At 34.1% G+C, this 25,244-nt stretch overlaps 1 protein-coding gene across 12 annotated transcripts in view; it reads left to right on the top strand.

Annotated features, from left to right (window-relative positions):
• CDKL3 (cyclin dependent kinase like 3) overlaps positions 1–25,244 on the top strand; it is a 109,284-nt gene that overhangs the window by 51,928 nt on the left and 32,112 nt on the right. For 5 of the 12 annotated variants that reach the window (XM_031953045.1, XM_031953047.1, XM_031953050.1 and 2 more), the window contains 4 exons: positions 571–667; positions 1,591–1,753; positions 2,585–2,682; positions 7,463–7,928. In XM_031953045.1, coding sequence (XP_031808905.1) covers positions 571–667; positions 1,591–1,753; positions 2,585–2,682; positions 7,463–7,660 — 556 coding nt within the window. In that variant the 3' untranslated portion in view covers positions 7,661–7,928. Of the gene's footprint in view, positions 1–570; positions 668–1,590; positions 1,754–2,584; positions 2,683–7,462; positions 7,933–14,200; positions 17,615–25,244 lie in introns of those variants that run through there. The other 7 variants (XM_031953053.1, XM_031953049.1, XM_031953054.1 and 4 more) reach the window with 4 other exon arrangements.

Below are 25,244 nucleotides of genomic sequence, written 5' to 3' on the forward strand. Positions count from 1 at the left end.
AGATATCCAAGTAAGTCCAAGAAGAGAAGCAGAGTAAAAAGTGATTGGGTATTAAGGATCAGGTTAAATAGTAGACATATAATTGTACAAGCTAGGTATAAGCACCAGGAAATGAACACAATCAGGGAGAAATCATGAAGACACAAGTTTATAGGCTGGGTCTGAGTCCGGGGAATGTCAGGAACACAGGGTAAGTGCTTAGGGACAGAAGGGCAGAGTCTTCAGGCACAGGAAAGCTTAGAAACATAGAAAAGAAGCCAGAATTGAATAGGCTGAACAAGATGCCAGAAACCCAAGCACAAAGGTACATAGTCTGTAGGATCCATGGATCTCCATAGACAGGAGGAGATGAGTGACTTCAATATGAACAATTCTTAGCAGCCTAGTGACCAGAAGTTATTTTTTTTCTGCCTTGACTTTATGCTTTGCTCAGTGTGAATGAACAAGCATTGACATTAGTGCTAGTGTTGAGAAAGCGTTCCACACATTCTATTTATCCTGGATTGGAGCAGAAGCAGAGGTTTTGGCTTCTCCAGGGAGTTTTAACAGCTTTTCATATTCATTTCTCAGTAATAAGCCATCTGAAAAAGCTAAAAAGAGAAGGACTTCCTCACAGTCTCTTACACAGTCCATATCTAACAAGCAAGAGGATGCAGGCTCTGTACAGGTAAGTTCAAGGAGCTAATCATTTAAATTTGTCCTTTTTCTACATTTATACTTCATTTCCATGATTACATTTGAGGTCCTATTCCAATTTATTAAATCCAGTTTTGATTTTAAATAAAATTTTCTTCCTGAGACTTAAATCCACAGCAGAACCTTTACATCTCTAAAGATCAGTAAACCTGATTCTTCCTATTCCTCCTCCTCCTCCTCCTCCTCCTCTTCCTCTTCCTCCTCCTTCTCCTTCTTCTGCTGCTGCTTCTGCTTCTTCTGCTGCTTCTGCTCCTGCTGCTGCTTTTTTCCTCCTCCTCCTCCTCCTCTTTTTCTTTCTATTACTTCTCCTTTTTCTCCTCTTCTCCTCCTTTTTCACCTTTTTAAAGGTACAGATGGAATTTTCAGGTCAGCTCTTTTTGTTTTCTCTCACTAAAATTATTACTAACTGGATTTCATTTAATAGTTGCTTACAAAAAAATTTAATTGGAATAAATTAACAAAATGCACATCTCATTTTATATAATACATGGGAGGAAATCAAGCTATTCAAAACTGAAGTGATTTGTACGGTAGTGAAATGTAAACAATAGAACACAAGTTTCTGACTTCTGATAGTCATACACATAATTTTTATGCCTACTATGGTTTTTTCATATTAAAAGATATCTCTTTCTCATAAATATTTATTAGAACTGGAACTGTCATACATTTCCCTATATTTTTTCCCCCTTTATCCAATCCTGACTGTATCTTCTTGACACAGTCAGAAAATATGATAGTGAATTAGATTCTCTTTGGATTAATTTAAGAACAAAGAATCAGCTTAGCTGTTTTTCATGCAGATTCATGTGGATATAGAAGACTAACTTGGGATCTCTTCTCATCCTGTCATTTTATGAATAATAATACATATATATTTTTGTTATTATTTAGAATCAAACAGAGAAGAGCACACTTTATGAGCGAACAGCTCAAAATGACCATATAACAAATGGGAATAAAAGGAAACTGAATCTTTTAAGGAATGATAAGAAAGAGATACATTTCCCAGAGCTGCCTTTCACAATACAGTCCAAAGAAATTAAAGGAATGGAAGGTATAAATTTATTGCTTAGGTCTCTACAGATTCAAATGGCATTGTTTATAAGACTTTTTTTTTTTAAAAAAAAAAGTAAAATCTTAATTTTGATGTGTTGTTTATGAGGAAAAAAATGACAAATATCCAAGAGATTCAAACTTATATGTTTTTAATTATTGTCATGTTTAAGTGAAAATTAGAATATTTTCTCATTGATTAAAATTTTAAAAGGGAGTTAGAAAAAGCTTTAAAAGATGGAATATTAGATCATTGCTTTTATTGCTAAATATGGCAAGATAATTAATTCCTGAGTTGTTACAACATCTGTTCTAAATTTTTATTCATTATATGGCTTGGAACAAATAACCCTACTCAGTTTCAATAAATACAGTATTTACTTAATACTTTCAGAAGTGTTCTGAGAATTAATGACAAGTTTTTTAACAAGCGTTCAAATCCATAATGAAGTGTGCTGCCTTACATATAGCATTTGTTTTATTAAGTTAGAGAACAGTGACATCTGGTGATAAATTACTGTAATAGCAATAATGTTATGCTTAGTACACAAGGAAACGCATTCCTGAACTACTTACTTAAAAATTTAGCTCAGAATTTAAAAAAGAATATCTTTTATATTTGGCAGCATATTAGTTTTCTAGAAGAAAAATTTATCTTTGCATATTTACTATCAGGAATAACAAACTAGGTTTTGATATCTTGATAGTAAGCCAAGAAACTGAAAGTAAAAGACATTTTCATGCATTAGAATTTGTTAGCAAAACCCGTGAAAAGGAAAAAAAATTCAGGCTAGGAATTATAAATAGTAATGATTCTGTCTCTTTATAAAAGTTAAACAGATAAAGATGCTGAAGAGGGAACCAAAGAAAACTGACACATCTAAAATACCATCTTTACTTAATGTGGATCAAAACCAGGAAAAAACAGAGGTAAAACTATTTTGTACATAGTTATTAGTAAGAAAGTCTTCTTGAGCATCTTAATTCAATGTATACATTTGGTCAGCTAGAAAGCTGGAAAAAATATCAAATCCTAAATTCTTTTAAGGCTGGTAACAGATCATCATTTGCTTGGTTTAATAATTCCTTCACAAAAACTTTACTCTGATTCCCCATTGTGATGTGGAAGTAAATGCTATTGGAGCACAAACTCTGGTATAGGTCCTAGAGTGCAGGGACAACTTGGAATATGGGTTGATGACAGATTATATGTGATGTCTGAAGACCAGTTTAGCAATGTGTCAGAGTTACTCTTTATCATAGTTTTGCCTACCAGGTAATGAATTTTGGAAGATTACAATAGCTAGAGACTATTTGGTGTTAAGGCATAGGAGAAATTGGTGGAGAAAGGATGAGTATCCTGATAAAATCATAAATCCCTTAAGCATTGAAGGATAAAAAGTTATTGACACAGTTCTTACTATTGCATAGTGATTTCCAGCCACAATTAAACCAAAATGATTAAATTTGTATGGATTTTGTGGTATGCAGGAAAAATAGCACATTGAAAGTTACAGAGGCACACATAGTCAACTAAGTGACTTTAGGGGACATGTAGAATAGTGTAAACTATGATGGGGCTCTCCCTGGACACATTTGTTAAAGAGACAAAGTTTGCTCTCACCTCCTCCTATTTGTATTCAAATTCTATCTTTTTCCCTACCTTTTTGTGTAGCAAGTATTGCATTCATGGGAGACTTTTTTTCTTAGCAAGCTCTCAGTGTTCTCTATGAAGTGTTATCCTGAAAAAAGGGTATTTGAATTTTATTTATTGATACATGAAGACTAAAGAGCCTTCTAAACTTGAAGGAATGAATCTCTCAGAGTAGGAAATAATGGGAGAGATATTTTGAGAGGAAAGGGCTCTACCTGGTAGCTCTCAAATCACATCAACTTCCTTGTATAATCAGGGTGCTTCCAATTTCTCATGTATCTACTTAAACAAGCAAAACTTGGATTCTCCTTATAGAAACTTTTCTTCCTTCAAAGCTCCAGAGGCATATCCTTATACTATCTGTAGATCTTTGTTGAAGAAGAAATATATTTAACACAGTCATCCTAGTTTTCCACAGACTAGACTGTTCTAACGTAACCCCTATAATTCCCTAATGTAATAATATGTTTCCAAATGCTATTGATTTTCTAGAATTAGATTGAACATTCTGATCTATTTTGAGGAAACCCCACATGATTTATTACAGCTATGGTAGCTATATGGATTCAATATCCTATGGGATACCTTAAATTGTCCAGGATATTTTATGGCAGGGAGCATTTTCCCAGGATTGTTCCATATCAGCCTAAAGTATCTTTTACATAGCTATTTTTATTGTTAGACTCAGATCTTGGGTGTTTTCTCTCTTTACAACATCGGTAAGCTGTAATATTCAAGGATATGCCTTGATCTTGCATTTGTTATAAATCATACATCCAATTTATATGTAGCTGGAGGTTTTTCAGAGAAAACCCTGATCAGTTGAGTGCTCCCCATCTACTTGATGAAGTTATGGGACATGACTATTTAAGGGAAAGGGGCACCTTCAATGAAGATGGACATGCATTTTGTCTTGCTGAGCAATGTGTGCTTTGCTGAGACGACTGAGAAATTCTTGTTTGGTCCCTATTACTATAAGGATTGCATCAATGATAAACCAGCAGCTTCAAGACTGGAGGATCTGTCCACTCTTTGGTCTATAAGGAGAGCACAGGAAAATGGTTCTACTCACGTGACTCTTTGAGGCTCTTCTTTTGGGGGATTTTTCTAGCTTCCTCTCTCTTTTGAACTTCTGAGAAGGAAAAAAAGGGTATTTCTCTTCCCTTGCCCAGTGGCATTGGTGGCTCTCTTGAGAGGCATGTAATAGTGCCAATTGGCTTATGCTTGTTTAGGCAAGCCTGAGCAAGGACCTGGAGTCCCTAATGCCCTCTTTAGCCCATTTCATTCTCTTAGAGGAAATCAGCAACCAGAAATCTTGAGAGAAGCTCAAGGAGTTGAGAATTCCAATTTCAGCTATTAGCCAAAGTGAGAAGGACTTCTCCAAGGAGAAGGCCAACACAAAGATCATTCTGTAGCTCAAGGACTAAAGAAAGCCATTCATGTACTTTGTGAATTGTTCAAATATTGTAGAAAGGTGAATGTGAAATATTTGTCCACCCATCCCACCAAGGGCCTTTACCTTGGAGTGGTAGTATAATGAGTGTAATAGACCCAAAAGAATTGGGACAACCTTTTTGCTTCACTCTTCTTATAGACCACAAATGAGGACTCCTTCCTTTTATTAGCCAGTCATCTTTGGCACAACTTTTCAAGCCACAGGGATCAATCAAGGATCATGTCATTTCAGTAAAGCATGTAACCCTCAACAAGATATCAGAGCATATATCTAGCCATCAGTGGTACTCTTTTCTGACAGATTCATATAATCTTATCTGGTAGAGTTGAGAGACTTAATTTAACTTCTCTTCCACTAGTTAAATATTTGCTGCCCTAATAAATCAATCTAAGGTTCTTTCAGCCTACTTTTTCATATTCCTAATTCTGGATTACTCTCTGAGGAACCTGAAAGACTCAGATATTGTCTTTTTAATTCCTTCTCCTAAAGATTCTTAGCAGATTTCATATGGCATTGTTATTAAATCCTTCCTAAGTGCCATGGAAAAATTCCCATCAATGTCTATACAGCCCAAATTAATTTTTTTGTGAGAACCTAGACCTACTATATTTGTTGCCCTAATCAATCTAGGGTTCTTTCAGCCTACTTTTTCATATTCCTAATTCTGGATTACTCTCTGAGGAACCTGAGAGGTTCAGACATTGTCTTTTTAATTCCTAAAGATTCTCAGCAGATTTCAAATGGCATGATTAGTAAATCCTTCCTAAGTGCCATGTAAAAATTCTCATCACTGTCTATACAGCCCAAATTAAATTTTTTGTGAGAACGTAGACCTTCTATAGCTAGCAGGCCTGGAGATTATACTCATTCCCAAATATACAGTTATACAAACCACATTTTTTAAAGCTGTCATAGGTTACCATCTATCTTATTGCTTAAAGGATTTATTTGGACCCAGAATAATTGGGAATGAACAAAATTAAAACAGTTAGCCATAGCAAAATCAGAAAGGAAATTAAGAAAATTAAGGAAAAATAAAAACAAGCTTCCTCCTTACTGGGGAAAAATCTAGCCTTAAGTCATTTCCCAGAGAATGCACAGTTCTTTCAGTAGGGATTAGAAGCTTGGACTAAAAGTCACCCTTATCCTGAAGTGAGAAACAAAACTATTCTGGATAAAAATTCCTCTCATGGGGTTCTTTTGCATAGAAGATAACTAATAAATCTCTGCAATGGGATTCCTCTAAAAACTAGGACAATCCAGATGAAGGTTCTGATGAAAATTTCTCCAAAGATATTTTGCAAATGCATAGGGCACCTAAAATTTCTTACAAACATGCCAGCTAAGCATAGGGCATTCCAAAGAGAGGTATAAACTTACTCTAACCTACTAAACCTACAAATAGAGGTATAAACTTGCTCCAACCTACTAAAAGAGACATTCAAAAAGAAATCAAATTCAGAAAAATTCCAAAGCTAAATGTAACTGCAAAGGGATTAAGCATTTAGAGTTAATTAGAACAAGTTTATGAGATATACCTTGATGCTCAGGAGGCCTCACCAAGGACGAGAGCCTTTAGGCTCCTCTAGACAGATTCATAGTAGGAGGACCTGACCCCAAAGAGACTAACTAAGATTTTTCTCTCTCTTTGAATCTGCCCTCTGGCCCAGGCTAGAACTCTAAAACAAATTTAGTAATGTCTCACGTCTAAAATTTCTTCAAAATGTGACAATATTTTCCCTTTTAGGAAAAGCAGAGTGTGTGTGTGTGTGTGTGTGTGTGTGTGTGTGTGATATAGAAGAAAATTTAAGAGTTTATTTCCTCTGCTTCAGCAAATACTTAACATATAAAAGACAAGAATATAGTAAGTACAGAAAATATACAGCATCTCAATCAAAGAATTACACTCCCCCTAAAAAATAAAAGCCCTTTGTTTAATGGCTGGATATATATTTCACTTTCACCTTAGACCTGAACTGTTTGAACAATTCAGAAGGTCCAGACTTCCTGGCCAGCCAGTACATTGACTTGTTTAGTCCTTCAACCACAGGTTAACTCTTAAGTGGTGGCCTTTTTTCTTTGGGAAGCTATTCTCTCTCTAGTCAGCTGATGCTTGAATCTGGAACTCTGGAGCTCTCGACCCATGAGATTACCACTAAGACTAGAAGAATCTTCTTCACAGGATTGCTGGTTGCTGGTCTGTGCTCAGGAAAGGAAACAGGCAGAAAGCATCGAGGGACGCCAGGTCCTGTCTCAGGCTACCATAGCAAGCCTAAGCTGATCATGATTATCATATGCTTTCTTTTTTTTTTTTTTTTTTTTAATTCAGGTTTATTTTCAGCATCAAATCTCTTCCTCTCACGACTTCCTCTCTCTCCTCCCCCCCCCCCCTTTCCTTGAAAAAACAAGAAAAACGATCCCCTTCTCTAGCCTTGCTGGAAGTCCAAGGGAGAAAAAGTGCTCAAAGAGGTCCAAAAAAAAAAGGGCCCTAAAGAGGTGGGCGGAACCATTTTCCTTTGCTTTTCTTAGAGACCACAGAGTGAGTAGCCCCTTCTGATTCACAGATTTCAGTTATATTTGATACACCATCCCCCCCACAGGGACCAATCAGGAATGTCTGTGTTATCTCAACAAAGTGCACATCCTTCAGCAAGAGACCAGAGAGCAGGTCCAACTTTACTGGAAGGGCTCAGTTGATCAGAATTTCCCCTGTTCAGACCCCTGCCACATGTGGAACAAGAGACATTGTCGGTGGAAATCTTTTTAGTTTTCTCCAAAAAAATTCAAACTGGTTTTAAACATTGAAACAGGTGTCTTTTTATTACATGATCTTTTGTATGTGATAAGTTTGCATATTATTTTGAATGGTGGATAAATTAAGGAACACATGGAATTAAGGTGCAACAAATTAATGGTAAAATGCATGTGTTTTTAACACGTTGGACCAATAATGTTTCATAGAATTAAACTTCTACACCTTTCAAAAGAAGAAATGGGGCAACTAGGTGAGAGAGTGAAAAAAGCACCAGCACTGGAATGAGAAGGACCCAAGTTCAAATTGGCCTCAAACACTTACTAGTTGTGTGACCCTAGGCAAATCCTTTAATCTTATCTCCAAAAAAGTTTTTAAAAATATCTGTTATTTCTATAATGAATCTAAACAGAAGTGGGAAGAAAGGAGAATCACTCTCCCTTCCATGATTTGGAAACCCTGAAAGGATAATTATCTTTAAAAAACAAGAACAAACAAACAAACAAAAATGACCTTGGACTAAGTTGTAATTTTATTTCAAAGAGTCAGAAGTCATTGATACAAGTTGTAGTTTATTTGCCCTCTGAACTTTGAAAGACAGTGCCAAATGACTGCATTTGTACTAGCAGTAAATTATGATGCAAAGCTATTTCCAAATGCTTTTAATAAATTAATGTTGGAATTAAACAAAAATAAGAAACTTTTAGACCTGTAATTTGTCACACTTAGAATGAGATGGGAATATAACATACTTTTAGAACCTTCGCTCTCTTTTCCCCTCTCTCCCCCTGAGAAAGATTGACAATTTATTCTATCCCTGGCATTTATGTTGTCTTGATTTGAATCACTTAATTATATTCCACATAGGTAAATTGCAAATTATAACCTAATATTTAACTGTAAAGATGTATGTATGTATGCATACATGTATGCATGTCTGGAGGTGCAGTAACTGTCTCAGGCTACTAAATGTGTGTTGAAGCTCCATGGGCCTAGGACCTGAAAATCTTTATGTACTTCCTTCAGCACCTAACTATGGAGTAACAGAGGAGAGGAAGACTAGAACCCATAGTAATCTTAAATTGTAATTGATGAGGATAAAGACAGCATTTTGCTCATATTTTAAGTGATTTTAAGGTATGAAAAAGTGGGAAAACACAAATGAACATAGTTCTGGGGTCTCCTAACCCCAGGTCATATAAATGACTTAACAATAATACATGTTTAATTGTCTTGTTCAGTTTAATTCAATACACATTTATTAAGCACCTGCTATGTACATGGCACCGAATTAGGGATGGGGAGATAAAGATAAAATACATCATGCCCTCAGGGAGATACTGTCTTTGTGCAATAACTCACAAGTGCAAAATAATTTTTAAAATTTCTCTTTGACTATCTTCAACCAGCCAAAGAATCAACATTCTCTCAATTAAGGGCCTGATTATATTTACTTTTTTAAAATATAGGAATTACATAAACTAAAAGGAAGAACCTTCCAGATGTAAAGTAGAAAATGCAGTACGTGAGATCTTAAGGAATTTCACTATAGTTAAAAAAGTCCTTTTTTATAAACATTGCATATACACAGATACTGACTAGAGAATTCTACAGATACATCATAGCCCCAGTATCATGTGTATATTCATCCAAATTTGTTTGAAAAATTGCTGATTAATAAATTATTCATATTTTCCTAATTTGAACCTTAATTTATAAAAACTGATTGACAGGTGCATCTTAATTTAAAAAAAACTGCATCTTACATTAAGTTATAGGATTTGATGTGATCATCTATCTTCTCAACTTTGTGTTTTTGGTGGTCATTCTTAGCATTTGATTCAGTAATGAGGAAGAAAAAGTTCCCAAATTTCTAATAAGGTAAGATCATCATTTCTGGAAGTATCAAATATTGCTGAACAAAACAATAGAGTTGACAAGCATGGAACACAATTTTTGTTTCTGCACATGAAAATATTAGAATAGCACTTAAACACACTGTAGATTTTAAGTTATAGAAAAGTGAAAAAACACAAATTCTGGTGTCTCTTGATCCTATCAGCATGCTAATCATTTAGTAGAGTATAAATGACTTAACAATAATATAAGCAGGGTTTCAACAGTAGATAATTTCCATTCTTACCCGTGGTCCATACTAGTGAGGTTTTTAATTTTAGGGAGAAGAAGCCCATTGTGAAGGGAAGAATTTGAAAAGAAAATTTTTTCTCATTGTAGTAGACTTTGTATTCAAATAACCCTAAAAAGGGAGAAGTTTGACAATTTAAAATTTTTTTATTTTGTTTTTTTGAGCTTGGCAATTTTAATACTAAAATCTACATCTTTTTTATTTTGTGTACAATAGAAACATAATGTGAGTTGTGAAGACATCTAGCTATCTGAATATCTGCCAACTCTCTGTTTTCTTAGCAAAATTGTCACTCTTTTCTACTTCCTCCTTCAGAAGAGCTCTCTTGATGTGAAGTTTTGAAATGGAATTATGACACTTTCTGTTTTTCTGCTTTTTATTTATTGTGATTACTCAATAGGACACAAATCCTTTAATCAGATATATACAGTATTGATGATTTTTGCCCTTTGATAATCACACAGTCCTAAGAATCAAATTCTGATTTACATTCAGGCTTACTTAAGTATGTATAAGTATTTGGTAACTATCTAATCCATTATTCTAAAAAAAAAACCCAATAACTAAACATATATTACCATTATTATGGATTAAAATATATTCTGATGTTCACCAATAAAAATTAATAAAATATGTGAAGTGATATGGTACAAAATCTTAATGAAATTCCATTGTCATCTTAAACACTTTCTAGTACAATTCAAAGCTGTAAATGATTTCCCTTTGACTATATATAATTTTACATTATGTAAAATCCCATCACTACTCCATAGTGTGACTCATATAAAATAATATTAAAATCCAAAGGAAATACATCACCAAAAAGCAAGACTATATTATTCCTAAGCATAATAAAATAATCTCTGATATTTTTTCAGAACTGTATTTGAATCTGTAGGCAGATAATTGAGATTCAGGATGATTCTCACAATATATAAAGATTTAAATGTGGAGAAAGCTAGTAAGAATCAGTGCTGATTGTACTAGATCACTGAAACAGTTTGAAAGCAATGGTATGTATGAAAGTACTTTCTCCTTATCCTCTTTTGTCAATAACTGATGAATATATAGTCAAGGGAGAAGAGCACCATATGTTTAGTAAACGGCCTGTAACTTGCCTTTTCAGACACTCAGATGGTCTAGTTTTAGACCCACTTGTTTACTGTATACCCACCTATGTTTGAAATGTAATATCTTCCCCATTTTGTAGTGTAGATCAATTTATATAAAACTGATTTGTAACATAGTCTCTTAAGTTTATTCATTAAATAGTTCATAAACAATGTGTATGCTTATAAAAAATGAATTGGAATGTTTTCCTTGTCATCCTGGAAATATAAATGAAAGAATTTTGCACCCACAGGTTAGTGTGAAAATCACAGAAGAAAATAGTTTAATTCAGTGCTGTTTTATTATCTCTTTTCAACTAAAAGTTTTTGTTAGAATTAATAATAACCTAAAATCATGTAACTAGAATGCCCTTCCAAATAAGTATATTCTTAGCATTAGCTACCAGATAGACAATCTATCTTTGGAAAATTAAGGTTATTTAAAGGAAATACACAGTAGTATAAGTCTGCTAGTTTGCCCACATCTTTACCATGTACAAAAACCATGAGATCAAGTATCTTTACTAGTAACAGTAACTTCACTTCTCAATTATGATAATTAAAGGTATGAAGGGTTTTTTCTTTTTTTGCATTTAAAAAAGTTATGCTGCAGTTTTAAATCCTAGGTACAAAGATGCTTAGCAATTTTTTAAATTGTCAATTGTCTCAAAAAGTGGAAATAATATTTTTTAGATTGGATAAAATTTAGTTGTTAAAAAATTAAAAGATATTACTGGTGACCTTTGAGAGAGCAGTTAATTATGTATTGAAACCAAATTGTAAACAAGGAGTGGTCAGTGAAGAAGTGGAAGCATGGATATTTGTAAGTTAGAAAAACATTTTAAAATTAGAGTAGCATATAAATTTAAGGGCTGCTTTCCTTTTGTCTTTGTTTTCTCAAAGCCTAGCATAGTAGTTTACACATAGTAAGCACCTAGTAGATTTTTGTTGAATTGATATCTAATGGATAGAGTTGCTCATTAAGTTTACAGATAAAACTATAAGCAGATGGAAATTAGACATTTAATTCCACCTTAAGTTTTTTAAATGGTGTCTCAAAATGAAAAGGGAAATGTCAATGTGGGATTAGGGAATGATAAATAAATGATTCATATGAGAGGTGAAAAGGGAATTAATGTAAACATGAAAAAATTTTTAATTACTGGGAATAGCTTCTCATATTCTGGACCTTTCTCTTTCTTTACTTGTTAGACTATTTTGTAATAGAAATTAGGCAATAATATGGAACACTAAATATTAATGAGGAATTATTTCTCTCTATATAGAATATAGATATGTATTTAGAAAAAAAAATAATGCCCTCTTATCAGGATTCAATTTTTCAAACATACCAAATTAGATGGAATTAGGTGACTTTGCTTCCAGAGGTGCCAGGTTTCCCCCTTCTTGGAGTTTTTTAAGCAGAAGTTAGACAGCTGGGTAGTTGGATACAATATAGTTGGGATTCCATATATGAGTTGCACTAAAAAAGCTCTCGAGATTTCTTCTCTCAAATTCCATGATTCTGTGAATAAAATAATTTTAAAGTTTTGGATTATCTCCATTAATGATTTTAATATGTATAACCTTATAGAATTTAATGAAGTTTCTATTAAGAGAATTGCAAAATCTTAGAACTGGAGACCTCAGAGGCCATCCCATCCTACCAAATGAAGAATCAAGTTGGATCTGGTAAAACATGCCAACAATAGTTATTCAACTCAAAGACCTTCAAGGAAGGGAATTCACAAAATTATCACTAAAGAATAAGAAGTTATCATCTGTTTCACTTTGGGCAAAGAGAAAACCTCAGAAGATATCTAAATATATAACATACTGATCCCATTTCTCAAAATCCTCAACTAATTCCTTCTCCTCTCCAAGTATAGTATAGCACTGACAATATTACTTTTGCTGCTTCTGATGGTCTTTATATAAATGTTTATATGTTCCCTCAAGTTCCTAAATTCCCTTGTGTGTGTGTATGCATATATATATATATATATTCAAATTTATATGTATATATATATACATATAAATTTGAATGAACCTTTCCAAAGATTTATTTCAGTTTGTGTTTCTATCTCATCAAGTCTTACCTATAGCTATGAGGTTAAATTTGCCTTTTTATGTTAAGATCCCTAGTTTATATCATTAGCCATATTGTATACATATGTTCCAGAGTGAACAGGAAGGAATTCCTGAATGAAGCAGTATTTGAGTTGGATTTTAAAGGGAAGGTTAGAATTCCACTGGCAAAAAAGAAGATATTATGGGCACAATGAACAATTTAAGAAAAGGCAGAGGAATGGGAAAGCATAAAGTATATTTCAGGAGCAGATTATAATCCAGTTTGGTTTTAGTATATACGATGTGGAGGGAAATACTATAAAATAAAGCTGGAAAGTTGGTTGGGTTAACAGCTTGAAGAAAGTCTTGAATGCCGAGGGAAGAACTTAAATTTTATTTGGCAGACAGTATAAAATCATTGAAATTTTTTGAGGAGTTACATGACTAAATCTGTGCATGAGAGAGATTATCGGACAGGACTGAAGGGTGGAGTCAGTAAAAGTAGAAAGACTTGTTACAAATAATAGTCTAGAACAATAGTTATGACTTCTACTAGTGTGGGAGAAGTGGAAATAAGAATATAAGAAATTGTGGTGATAGAACTGATAAAGCCTGATAAATATATATGAAATATGAGGGGAGATGAGTTAAAAAATAGTACTATGCTTTCAAGTATGAGCAATTAGATGATACCCTAATAGGAACAATGGATTTCGAAGTAATTCAGTAGACATGAAAGGTTCATAATATCCTTGATCAAAATCTAGTAGGGACCTCAAAAAACATGTAACTCATAGATCAGAGGGAGAAGTACATTCTTTATATGGTAAGTAGTATAAGGAAAGGCATGGAAATGAGACAAAATAGGATGAGATTAACAGACAAAAGTATTCTGATAGTGTAATAGTCAAGGTAAGAAAAAAAAATCCATTAGTGTGGTAGCAATGAATATGGAGGAGAGGATTCAAAAATTTCTGAAGTAAAAATTATCAGGACTTGAATGAAATACTTACTATATGCAAAGCATTGGAGGTACAAATAGAAACTCCATGTTCTCAAGGAATTTACATTCTAATTGGGGAGACAACACATGTGGAAGGTTTCAGCTGCAAATCAGATGAAAATGCCACTCTTAGGATGCAGTGGCAAAACAGGTGTTAATTGCCTTTTTAAAGTAATTTCCACTAAAATATCAGTTTCTGATGTTGGACCGTTTGATGGTGCCAGGAATTTGACAGCCTTTTTTTTTTTTTTTTTGGAGTCTTCAAAAGATGTGGCTATTCATTTTCGAAGAGGACCATGACAACCCAGATGACGGCTTGTGTGTGAACTGTATTTAATGCAGCAGAGTTGCTCATGGTCATCAGCTTTACTCCCTCTGAATCATCAAAGTCCAATAGCAGGACAAGAATCAAGAAGATTGGTAACAGTCAGTGCAGTGAATGAGCTTGGTGTCATTGATGCCTGAACAGGCTCTAAATGCTCCACAGTGCCTACTTCAGCAGGCTTTGGAACAAATTGTCCTCATTCACCTGCAGGAATAGTTGCCAGGCTGCATCTCTACAATGGTTGCTCTTGGGGATGGTGGCCATGGATACTAAACTGGAAGCACTGCTATTTCGAAGAGTCTGGGTTCATGGTCCTGGTACATCTCAAGGTCTGAGAAGCAATGGTGAAGTAGGTGGTGGTGGTGATGGTTGTGGTTTGACTTGCTTGCTATATGCTGCAATCCTTTGCTACTTCAGAGTACTTTGAAGGTTTAGCAAAACTGGACTGTCTGACCTGTGCATGGTAGTTGCTTGGAAGATAGTGGGAATAACTAGCTCATTCACTGCAGCCATATCCCATAGTAATCACCAAGCAGACTGGTGTTCTGAAACCTGTTACCACTCCCAAATAATATTGCTTTTGTAGTATTTTGCCTGAATTCCTATTGATGGCAGTTGGCCTCTTTTCCACAATGATTCTTCCCTTCCTTGGTGGCTACAGAGGCTAGACTAGGAGCAAGAATGATAGTTTAGGGGACACTGCTATCCCCAGGGTCTCAGATTTAGGATTCTGAATTATCTCCCATCAGGATCCATCTTGAATTTTGAGGATCTTTGAGACATTCTGAAAGGAATATTTGACAGACATTTAAAAATTTGGTACTTGAGCTCTAGGGAGAAGTTGAAAATGGAGATATAGATTTGAGGATAATACACAATGTGCAATTTAAACCATAGGAGTAAGATCTCTAAATGAGGAAGTACTGATAGAAAAGTTGGCCAAGAACCAGAATTTGTAATACATATATTTAATGGATGAGAGGAACATAAAGCCAGGAAAGGAACTGTCAGAATGACCTTCCCTCTTATATTTGACATAGGGCCTGGTTTTATAATCCTGATTCACTTATATATCACATATTTGTTCTGGTTATTTAACATATATATTCAGTAAGGGATTGTGTCATATCTAAAATTTTTATTTCTTCTAACAACTAAGTCATTGCTCTCTCCACAGAAGGGACTTATGTTATTGAATGAAAGATTATATTGTATCATAGAAGTCAACTGAGGAGAGACTATCAAAATAGCAAGGTGGTCAGCAGCGTCAAATACTGCAGAGCATTTTATCAAGACAGAAAGGCTTGCCTAAACTGACTCCCAAAAGGACAGTCTTTAAGGTTGTGTGTCCCTTCATATATCAGATGTTCTTTATAGCATTTCCCATTAAATCTAACATGTCTTTCCTCAAGTACAAATATGATTCACAAAGAATCTCCTAATTGGAACTCAAGCAAAGAAATTCAATTAATTAGCTTCAGCCTCCTCCAGAGAAAGAAGGCAAGGAAATCTTTTTTCCCCCCTTTCTGAGAAGAAATCACTTCTCTTTCTTCTTAACTTCCTTATGTGTGTAAAGGAATGAATAAAATTGTTCATACTATGAGTTCCTTATGTAAGATGTATCATAATGTAAGGTGTGAGTAGTATAGCTTCAGGTGATGTGTTTCCAGAACCTTCTGATATTTAACTATGGCATTATCCAGTTAGGCTCAGTCTGCATAACAAGTTATATTTTACATATATTTCTATTAATACTCAGCATTGGAAATTTCTCTGGAGCTATTTCTTTTTCAGTTATTAAATATATTGAATTATTTTTTTAAAAATACAAAAGCAAGAAAATCTTTAAGAACTCTTACCTGAAGTACAATTTCTACTACAACTTGATCCTTCATTTTACTCCTCACTTTAGGTCATTATGCCCAAGATGTTTGGATTAGTGGTTAAACATCCAATTGAAAATAGCTGCAACTGCATTTTTAAAATATGCACAAGAATGGCTTTCATGATTTGAACAACTAGTCTGGTAATGCCCTAATAGCATTCCTTTTGAAAATTAGGTTTGGAGGTAAGGCCATCTTTACTACTCATATTAAATGAGCAATTTTGGGTTGGCATAAAGGTCTTGTGATCCTTGTTAAACCAAGACACCAGCTTCAGAAATTTATTTTACTTATGACCAAAGTACAGTAAAACTTATATGTATCTATCTTTGGCCTTGAAACCAAGAGAGAGAAATGAGAAAGAGCACTCACTAATTTGGAATCTGAGGATCTGGGTTCCTACACTACCTTGGGTACTTCCTGTGTGATTTCAGATCAGTTAACCTCCTTATCACTATATTTCCCCATCTTAATGATAAAAGACAGCTGAAGTAGATGATTCCCAAAGTCCTTTCTAATTCTAAATCTCAGATTTTGTGACCAAAAATATGTTCTTTTGAGAGCAAGAGAGATTGACAAGTCAATCTGCTTGTTGGAAAGATTGACACCCCGATCCTCAAATTTCCCATTCTTGGCCTAATCTACTTTCTTGATGCCCAGTCTCCATTCTGAGGTCCCAGCCATTCCTTTCTATTGATTTTTTCATTTTAATGAGATTTATGAAGTCTTAGACCTAGAAAGCCATCTCTTTCCACTTCATATCAGAAATCCCTTTTATTAATGCAAGGGTTCACCTAGTATCTGAATATCTCCAATGACAAAGGATTCTGGACTTCCTTCCATGTGACAATCCTTTTCACTGCTGGGAAATTTTAATAAGATAGTTTTAATCTTTCAACATCTTTTTATACCTTTCTATTAGTATGGGTCTTTCTATTATGGTGTCTGAAAATGTGGGCCATTCCAAATTGTTGGCAAATAAAAAAAGCAACATAGACATGCTTTATTTGTATTTCACTGACCAAAGTTTCCAATTTGATGACATAAAATAATGAAAGTCATGGCATAATTTAAGGGAGAATATTTTTTGTTGGATACTGTCTGCTGACAGTTTTATCCTATATCACATAAACATTGAAATCCCATTATAAATAGCAACATACCAATGATTCATTCCTGATAAATAATACAGAATGCTAAATTCACTCATTTTATCTGTGTAATCTCATTGAAATTAAAATCTGGGGATAGATAAAGTATATATTACTATTAAAAAGGCTTCAAAGGAAAATAAGCTTCAAAGGAAAATGATGTAGCATATCTCCTCCTCCACATCCATCTCTTGTTTTTGCTATATATGATGTTACCCAGCGCAAAGAACTGAACTGCTCATAAATTCCTGATATATTTGTGTTGTGTCCTGCTTTCTAGAGTCCCCAAGTTGGGGTGACAAATATACCATGCTTTCTAGAGCCCCCACACCAGAGTGATTAAAATATTGTCTTCTGCTTTCTAGAGCCCCCAAGTTGGGGGAAAGCACAGTATGTACAGTTGGGGGCTCTAGAAAGCAGGACACAAAACATTTGATTTGTTCAATTTCTTTTCCTAAAATGGGACTATTTAATTTATTTCGCTTATTAATATAGGCAATTTGTATTTTTGTAAGTATTCATCCATTTCACTTAGATTTCACATTTATTAACTATAGTTGGGCTAGTTGGGCAAAATAGCTCCTAATTATTGCTTTAATTTCCTCTTCATTGGTGGAAAGTTCACCCTTTTCAATTTTTGATTCTAGCCATTTGATTTAATTTCCTTTTTAAAATCAAATTAACTATAAAGGTTTATCTATTTTAATTTTTTCATAAAACCAACTCTTAGTTTTATTAGTTCAAGTTACTTTCAGTTTTATTAATCTCCCCTTTTATTTTCAGAATTTCAAATTTGCTATTGTATTGGGTTTTTAAAATTCTTTTTCTAGCTCTTTTAATTGCAAGCCTAATTCATTTATTTTCTTTTTCTCTATTTTATTCAAGTAAACATCTAGAGATATAAAATTTCCCCTAAAAACTGTTTTGGCTGCATCTCATAAATTTTGGTTATGTTGTCTCGTTGTCATTCTCTTGGATGAAATTATGGATTGTGTCTATGATTTATTGTTTTACCCACTCATTCTTCAAGATTAAATTATTTAGTTCCCAATTAATTTTTTATCTATTTTTCTCTGGCCCTTAATTACATGTAATTTTTATTACATCCTGATCTGAAAAAGACACATTTATTATTTCTGCCTTTCTACATTTGATTTTGAAGTTTTTATGCCCTAACACATAGTCAGTTTTTGTGTAAGTTCTATATATTACCAAGAAAAAAGTATATTCCTTTCTGTCTCTATTCAATTTTCTCCAAAATATCTTTTATAAAATTCTATTTACCTCCTTAATTTCTTTCTTGTTTATTTTGTGGTTAGGTTTATCTAATTCTGAAAGAGGGAAATTGAGATTCTCCACTAGTATAGTTTTGCTATCTATTTCTTCTTGCAGCTCTCTTATCTTCTCCTCTAGGAATATGGATGCTATACTTGATGCATATATGTTTAATACTGATATTACTTCATTACCTATGGTACTCTTTAGCAAAATGTATTTTCCTTCCTTATCGCTTTTCATTAGATCTATTTTTGCTTTTGCTTGATCTGAAATCAGGATTGCTACCCCTGCTGTTTTTTACCACAATTGAAGCATAAATAGATTCTGTTCTAGTCTTTTATTTTTACTCTGTATATATCATTCTGTTTTGAATATGTTTCTTGTAAACAACATATTGTAAGATTCTGGCTTTTAATCTAGTCTACTATCCCCTTCCATTTTATGGAAGAGTTCATCCCCATTCACATTCACAGCTAAAATTACTAATTCTGTATTTGCCACCATCTTATTTTCTCCAAGTTAAACTTTTCTCTTCTGTTCCTCCTTCCCCTCCTCCCCAGTGTTTTGCTTTTGACCACTGCCTCCCTCAATCTACCTTCCCCTTTTACAGCCTCTCCCCCTTTCTTGTCCCTTTACCCTTCTACTTGTGTTCCTTCTCTTAGTCTTCCCCTTTTGTTTCCCCTCTCCCATATAGGGATGAGATATATAGGATGAGACTTCCATATAGGATGAGACAAGTTTCTCTATCAAACTAAATATGTCTGATATTCTTTCTTTGAGCCATATCCAATGAGATTGAGATTCACACGATTCTCATCTCCTTCCCTTCTTTCCCTCAACTGTAATAGGTCTTTTTTTGCTTCTTCATGTGATGTAATTTACCCCCATTTTACCCCTCCCCCTCTTTCTTCTTCTTCCAGGATAATTCCTTTTCTATCCCTATTTTCTTTTTTATGTCATCACAGTAAAGTCAAATTATACCTACATCCTCTGTTATACCCCTAAAAAAAATACAGTTCTCAAGAGTTAAACATATTTTCCCATATAGGGATATAAACATTTTAATCTTTAAAAACATAGTTGTTTTTTCTTCCTTTTTTGCCTTTCTGTATTTCTTTTGAGTTCTTTATTTGAAAACCATATTTTCTATTCAGCTCTGGTCTTTTCATCAAAAATAAATGAAAATCTACTATTTCATTGAATGTCCATCTTTTTCCTTGAAAGATAATGCTTAATTTTGTTGTATAGTTGATTCTTGGCTGCAGTCTAAGCTTCTTTGCCCTACAGAATATCATATTCCAGTCTCCTCTATCCTTTAAAGTAGAAGTTTCTAGTCCTGGGTAATCTTGATTGTGGCTCCTCAATATTTGAATTGTTTCTTGGCTGTTTTCAATATTTTCTCCTGGATCTGATAAATCAGATAAATCTGATAATTTAGCTACAATATTTCTCGAAGTTTTATTTTGGGGTCTTTTTCTGGAGGTGATTAGTGGAGTCTTTCAATGGCTATTTTACCTTCTGGTTCTAGGATATCAGGATAGTTTTCCTTGATGATTTCTTGAAAGATGTTGTCGAGGCTCTTTTTTTCATCATGGTTTTCAGGTTGTTCAGTAATTCTTAGATTGTCTCTCCTGTGTCTATTTTCCAGGTTAATTGTTTTTCTGATGAGGTATTTTACATTTTCTTCTATTTTTTTTATTTTGTTTGATTAATTCTTGATGTCTCATTGACTCATTCACTTCCACTTGTTCAGTTCTAATGTTTAGTGAATTATTTTATTCAGAGAGCTTTTTTATCTCCTTTTGCATTTGATCAGTTGAATTTTTAAATAGAGTTTTTTGGTCATTGGATTTTTTTTTCCATTTCACAAATCTGTTTTTCAAGTTGTTTTCTTTTTCCATTTCACCAAAACTAATTTTTAAGGAGAGATTTTTTTCAGACAATGTCTGTTTCCTTTTCCAGAGCTCTCATTTCCTTTCCCCATTTTTCTTTTAATTCTTTTTTAAAATCCTTTTTGAATTCTTCCAAGAGAGCCTTTTGAGATGGAAACCAATTTATATCATCCTTTGAAGCTTCATCTGGAGACAGTTTGTCTTTTAGTGTCCTCAGGATTTAGGGTCTGTTCTTTCCTATCTCCATAAAAGCTATCTGTGGTCAGAGCTCTTTTTATTTATTTATTTATTTTTTTTTTGTTGTTGTTGTTCATTTTTAAAGGTTGAAGTCTGCTGTTAAGGCAAAGGGAAGATTGCTGTAACTCCCCCTGTCTGAGACAGACCTTTTTTGAAGTTCTTCCAAAATATCTTCTGCTGGAAATTTTTTCACTCCAAATATTTGTAGGTTCTGTCACTCCAAAACCTGTTCACAGGTTTAATTTGATGTTGATCTGAGGGAAGCTAGGAAGAACTCAGACAAAAACCTGTCTATCCTCTGCCATCTTGGCTCTATCTCCTCCCCTCCCCACCCAATTCCTGATACCCTTGGGAGAGGCATCTCTTCCTGCACTTCCTTCCTTTCATCAGAAACTCTGAGCTAGTCCAGGTCTGCCATTTACTAGCTGTGTAACTTTAGGAAAATCACTTCATTCTTCTGGAACTCAGTCTATTTTGTCTGTAAATAAAAATAATCTTTTTCCTGACTTTTTCTCAGGGTTATTGTGAGGATTGAGTGAAATAGTGTAAGTGCTTTACAAACTGATAGACAAATATATTACCAATAATGAGTAAATTCTGAAAACTAGAATCTTCCTTATTCCCCTGGAAGTTCTGCACATCTTCAAGTCTGAAGGAAGTTAAAAATTGCATAGGAAAATTATTAGACCTGGCTGGTTCATACTTATCTTCTTGTGTCTAATATTTTGAACACAAAGAAACATGGAGTTCCTGCCTCTGTGTGTGTGTGTGTGTGTGTGTGTGTGTGTGTGTGTGATGTTTCTGTTGGTTTTCTGGAGGTCTTGGGATCAGCTGAGTAATCACCACAAGAATAGCCAGAGATAAAGTCCAAATTCTTTATTGCCTCCTTGCCTGGGGCTGGGCAGCTTTCTGGAGAGCTTTTCAGACCAGCCTTAGTCTCAGTGGAGAAATGCAGGAGGAGAGCCTGCCACCAAGGTGGTATGAGATGGGATGAATGAATCTGGCTCTGAATCCAAGGACTTGTGCTTCAGTCTCCAGCCACCAGAAAGGTGGACTGTCCCTGTCTCTCAGTCCTTTCAGGCTGTAATATGCTCTATTACAATTACATCATCGTAAGTGTGAATCTTGTAGAAGTATATTAAGTACTAAGTACATGTACTGAACTAGAGAACTCACATGCTAAACTAGATAACCATTGTATTATTAATTACACTGAGTTAGCACCTTGTAAGAATACTTGTTTTAAGTACAAGAGTTCTGGTCCATAACATGTGTGTGTGATGTGTGAAAGAGAGAGAATAAAAATGTAGGAAGGAAAAAAGAAAATGTTACTGTGAGAATAGATGCCTATCCCCATAATCATGATGATGAAGTTGCCTCTTCTCCTCAGTAACCATAAGACCACCCATCTCCGAATGGTTATCTTGACTATGTATAACTAGCACACATTGTCAAAATAGTTGTCAGGCAGCATTTTTCCCTGAGAGGTAGGTGTTTCCTGCTATTTGGTTGAGGTTTGAGTTTGCTTAGTCTCTGATTTGAAATTTCACTGTAAGCACTGAAAAAAGTTGACACTGAGTCAAAATCTCACTGAGGATGATGCAGAGGATTTATCTCATACTCATGATCTTCTAATAGTAAATGTTTCCTCAGAAAGATATTTTAGTTTGCCCAGTTGAAGAACTTTTATTCTGAATTATCCAGGGGCAACATCAGTCTTCTAGGTAATATTAATGGGTAGCTCCCTTCAAGTGAATCTTTATCATTTCTCCTGCTCTTTAATTACATACATACAAAGAATCATGATAATGTCATAAAGTTGAATGGAAGTAACTTATATATTTTGTCTTCAGTGCCGTTTATATCTGTTTAAGAAAGATCTCAAAGTAGTGCAAGCTACTGTTTGGTAATCAATTCTGCACAACAACAGAATGCCTTTTGTTCTAAGTTTTAACATTAGCAGCGATTACAATTCAATAATAGATAAATTGGTTTGATAGTTTAGTCCCCACTTTTACATTCTCTGGGAGAAAATGTAAAAAATACAGTTAAAGAGGGGGAGGAGAAAAAAATGAAATTCCAATTTTTTTACCTTCTTATTTTTAGTTATTCTTTATCACAAGGTTATTACTTTAAAGATTTTGAGGCAATGTAGTTCAGGGACAAAAGCATTGACTTTAGAGACAAGGAGTCTCATGTAACCTCTAATTCTTTGTACCTGTGTGATCTTGGGCAAGTCTGTTAACCTCCCCAGGCCTCAGTTTTCTCATCTGTAAAATAAGGGACTTGTATTAGATAGTTTCTAAAGTTGTTCAATATTTTATGTCTATGACTCTATGATCTCAGGAAAAATAAAAGTAATTTAAACATTTGTAGCACCAAGGTGAAAACTTTTCTTTGGATTTATGATCTAAGAATGCTTCTTAAATACCTAATCCCTCTGAAGAATTACAGAATCAGAAGAAATCATTTAGTCCAATCTATTACTAACCAGGATACTATTGATTCTAACTATTGGTATCCTTAAAAGGATCTAAATACCCTTTCTCCAGAAAAGGCATGAATATTATCTGACATGTCCTGTCTTTAATGACATGATGGTTCTTTTAAAAAGTTTATAAACAGTCGTTTACACAATGTGTTCTTGAATTTTTTCAAGAAGTCTTCACCGTTTTCTCTTTTTTCAAAAATCAGACTGTTTAGATTCATAGCACCATATTATCCAAAAATTTTCTGAATAGCACTAATGGTTGAATAAAGTTTTCAGAATCTTGGCATGTAATTCTTATGGAATTATTGATTGAACTTATTGTGATGTCATAATCTAAATGTTCTCTTGCTATTTTTTCACTTATGGATAATTTTTAAAGAAATGATCTTTTAAAGATGATGGTTACCATATAAAACTCAATGGATCTAGTAACATATGAGCTGCATTTTATTTTAGCCCTGTTAGGGGCGATCTCATCCTGAGCATGGTACCTGGCTTTAGTTAACATTGACACCTTAAATCTTAAATATTTGTATGAGAATAGGCAGCTAGTGTTCGCAGGTAACAGCAGCTCTTTTCTTTTTGAAGTGTTCTGTCCAGTGTTTTTGAAAACTAGCCATTTTTAATAGCTCTCTGTAAAGTACTGATCTATGCTAAGTGACCAGGAGAAGAAAAAAATCCCAACAATTCTAGTTTGTTTTGAAATAAGTTTTTAAATTGAAAGCAACTTAATTTTTTAAAAAAATTATTAATAGTTTTTTATTTTCAAAATATATACAAAGTAGTTTTTAATATTCACCCTTGTAAAATCTTGTGAGCAAATTTTTCTTCCTTCCTTCCCCTTAACTCCCTCCTCTAGACAGCAAGTAATTCAACCTATGTAAAACACATGCAATTCTACTATACATATTTCCATGTTTATCATGCTCACAAGAAAAATCAGAACAAATAACCAACAGGATGATTTCAGAGAGACTTGGAGAGAATTACATGAATAGATGCTAAGTGAAATGAGCAGGACCACGAGATCATTATATATGGCAGCAAGACTATACAATTCTGATGGACGTGGCTCTTTTCAACAGTGAGATGATTCAAACCAATTCCAATTGTTCAGTAATGAAGTGAACGATCTACACCCAGAAAGAGGACTATGGGAACTGAGTGTGGACCACAACATAGCATTTTCATTCTTTGTGTTGTTTGCTTGCATTTTTGGTTTTTTTTCCTCAGGCTTTTTTTTTCTTTCTAGATCCAATTTTTCTTTTGCAGCAAGATAACTAAAAATATGTAGACATATATTGGATTTAATATATATTTTAACATATTTAACATATATTGGACTACCTGCCATCTAGGGGAGGAAGTGGGGGGAAGGAGGGGGAAATTTGGAACAGAAGGTTTTGCAAGGGTCAATGTTGAAAATATTACCCATGCATATGTTTTGTAAATAAAAAGTTATAATAAATTTTTTTAAATCAGATCAAAAAGGGGAAAAATGAGAAAGAAAAAAATAAGCAAACAACAACAAAAATGGCAAAAATACTGTTTTGATCCACATTCGATCCCCACAATCTTCTTTCTGTGTGCAGATGGCTTACTTCATCACAAGTCTTTTGGAAGTGGCTTGAATCACCTTGGTGTTGAAAAGAGCCACATCCATCAGAATTGATCATCACATAATCTTGTTGCTGTGTACAATGTTCCCTTGGTTCTACTCACTTCTAGTGTGAGGAGATCTAGATCTACTCATGTAGATCTCTCCAGGTCTCTCTGAAATCATCCTGCTGACTTTTCTTATAGAACAATAACATTCCATAACAGAAATATGTCATAATTTATTAAACCATTTCCCAACTGATGGGCATGCACTCAGTTTCCAATTCCTTGTCACTACAAAAAGGGTTGACACAAACATTTAGCAACTTAATTTTTGATAGGTAGTCTGTGGAAGATTGGAATACTCATATTTTCATAGTATTTCTCTGATGAAGCAATTTACTTTAGCTCCTTGGGCTAAGAAGTATAGGATGAAATGCTGATTA

Source organism: Sarcophilus harrisii, chromosome 2, assembly GCF_902635505.1.
Source record: "Sarcophilus harrisii chromosome 2, mSarHar1.11, whole genome shotgun sequence".
NCBI classification, from domain to species: domain Eukaryota; kingdom Metazoa; phylum Chordata; class Mammalia; order Dasyuromorphia; family Dasyuridae; genus Sarcophilus; species Sarcophilus harrisii.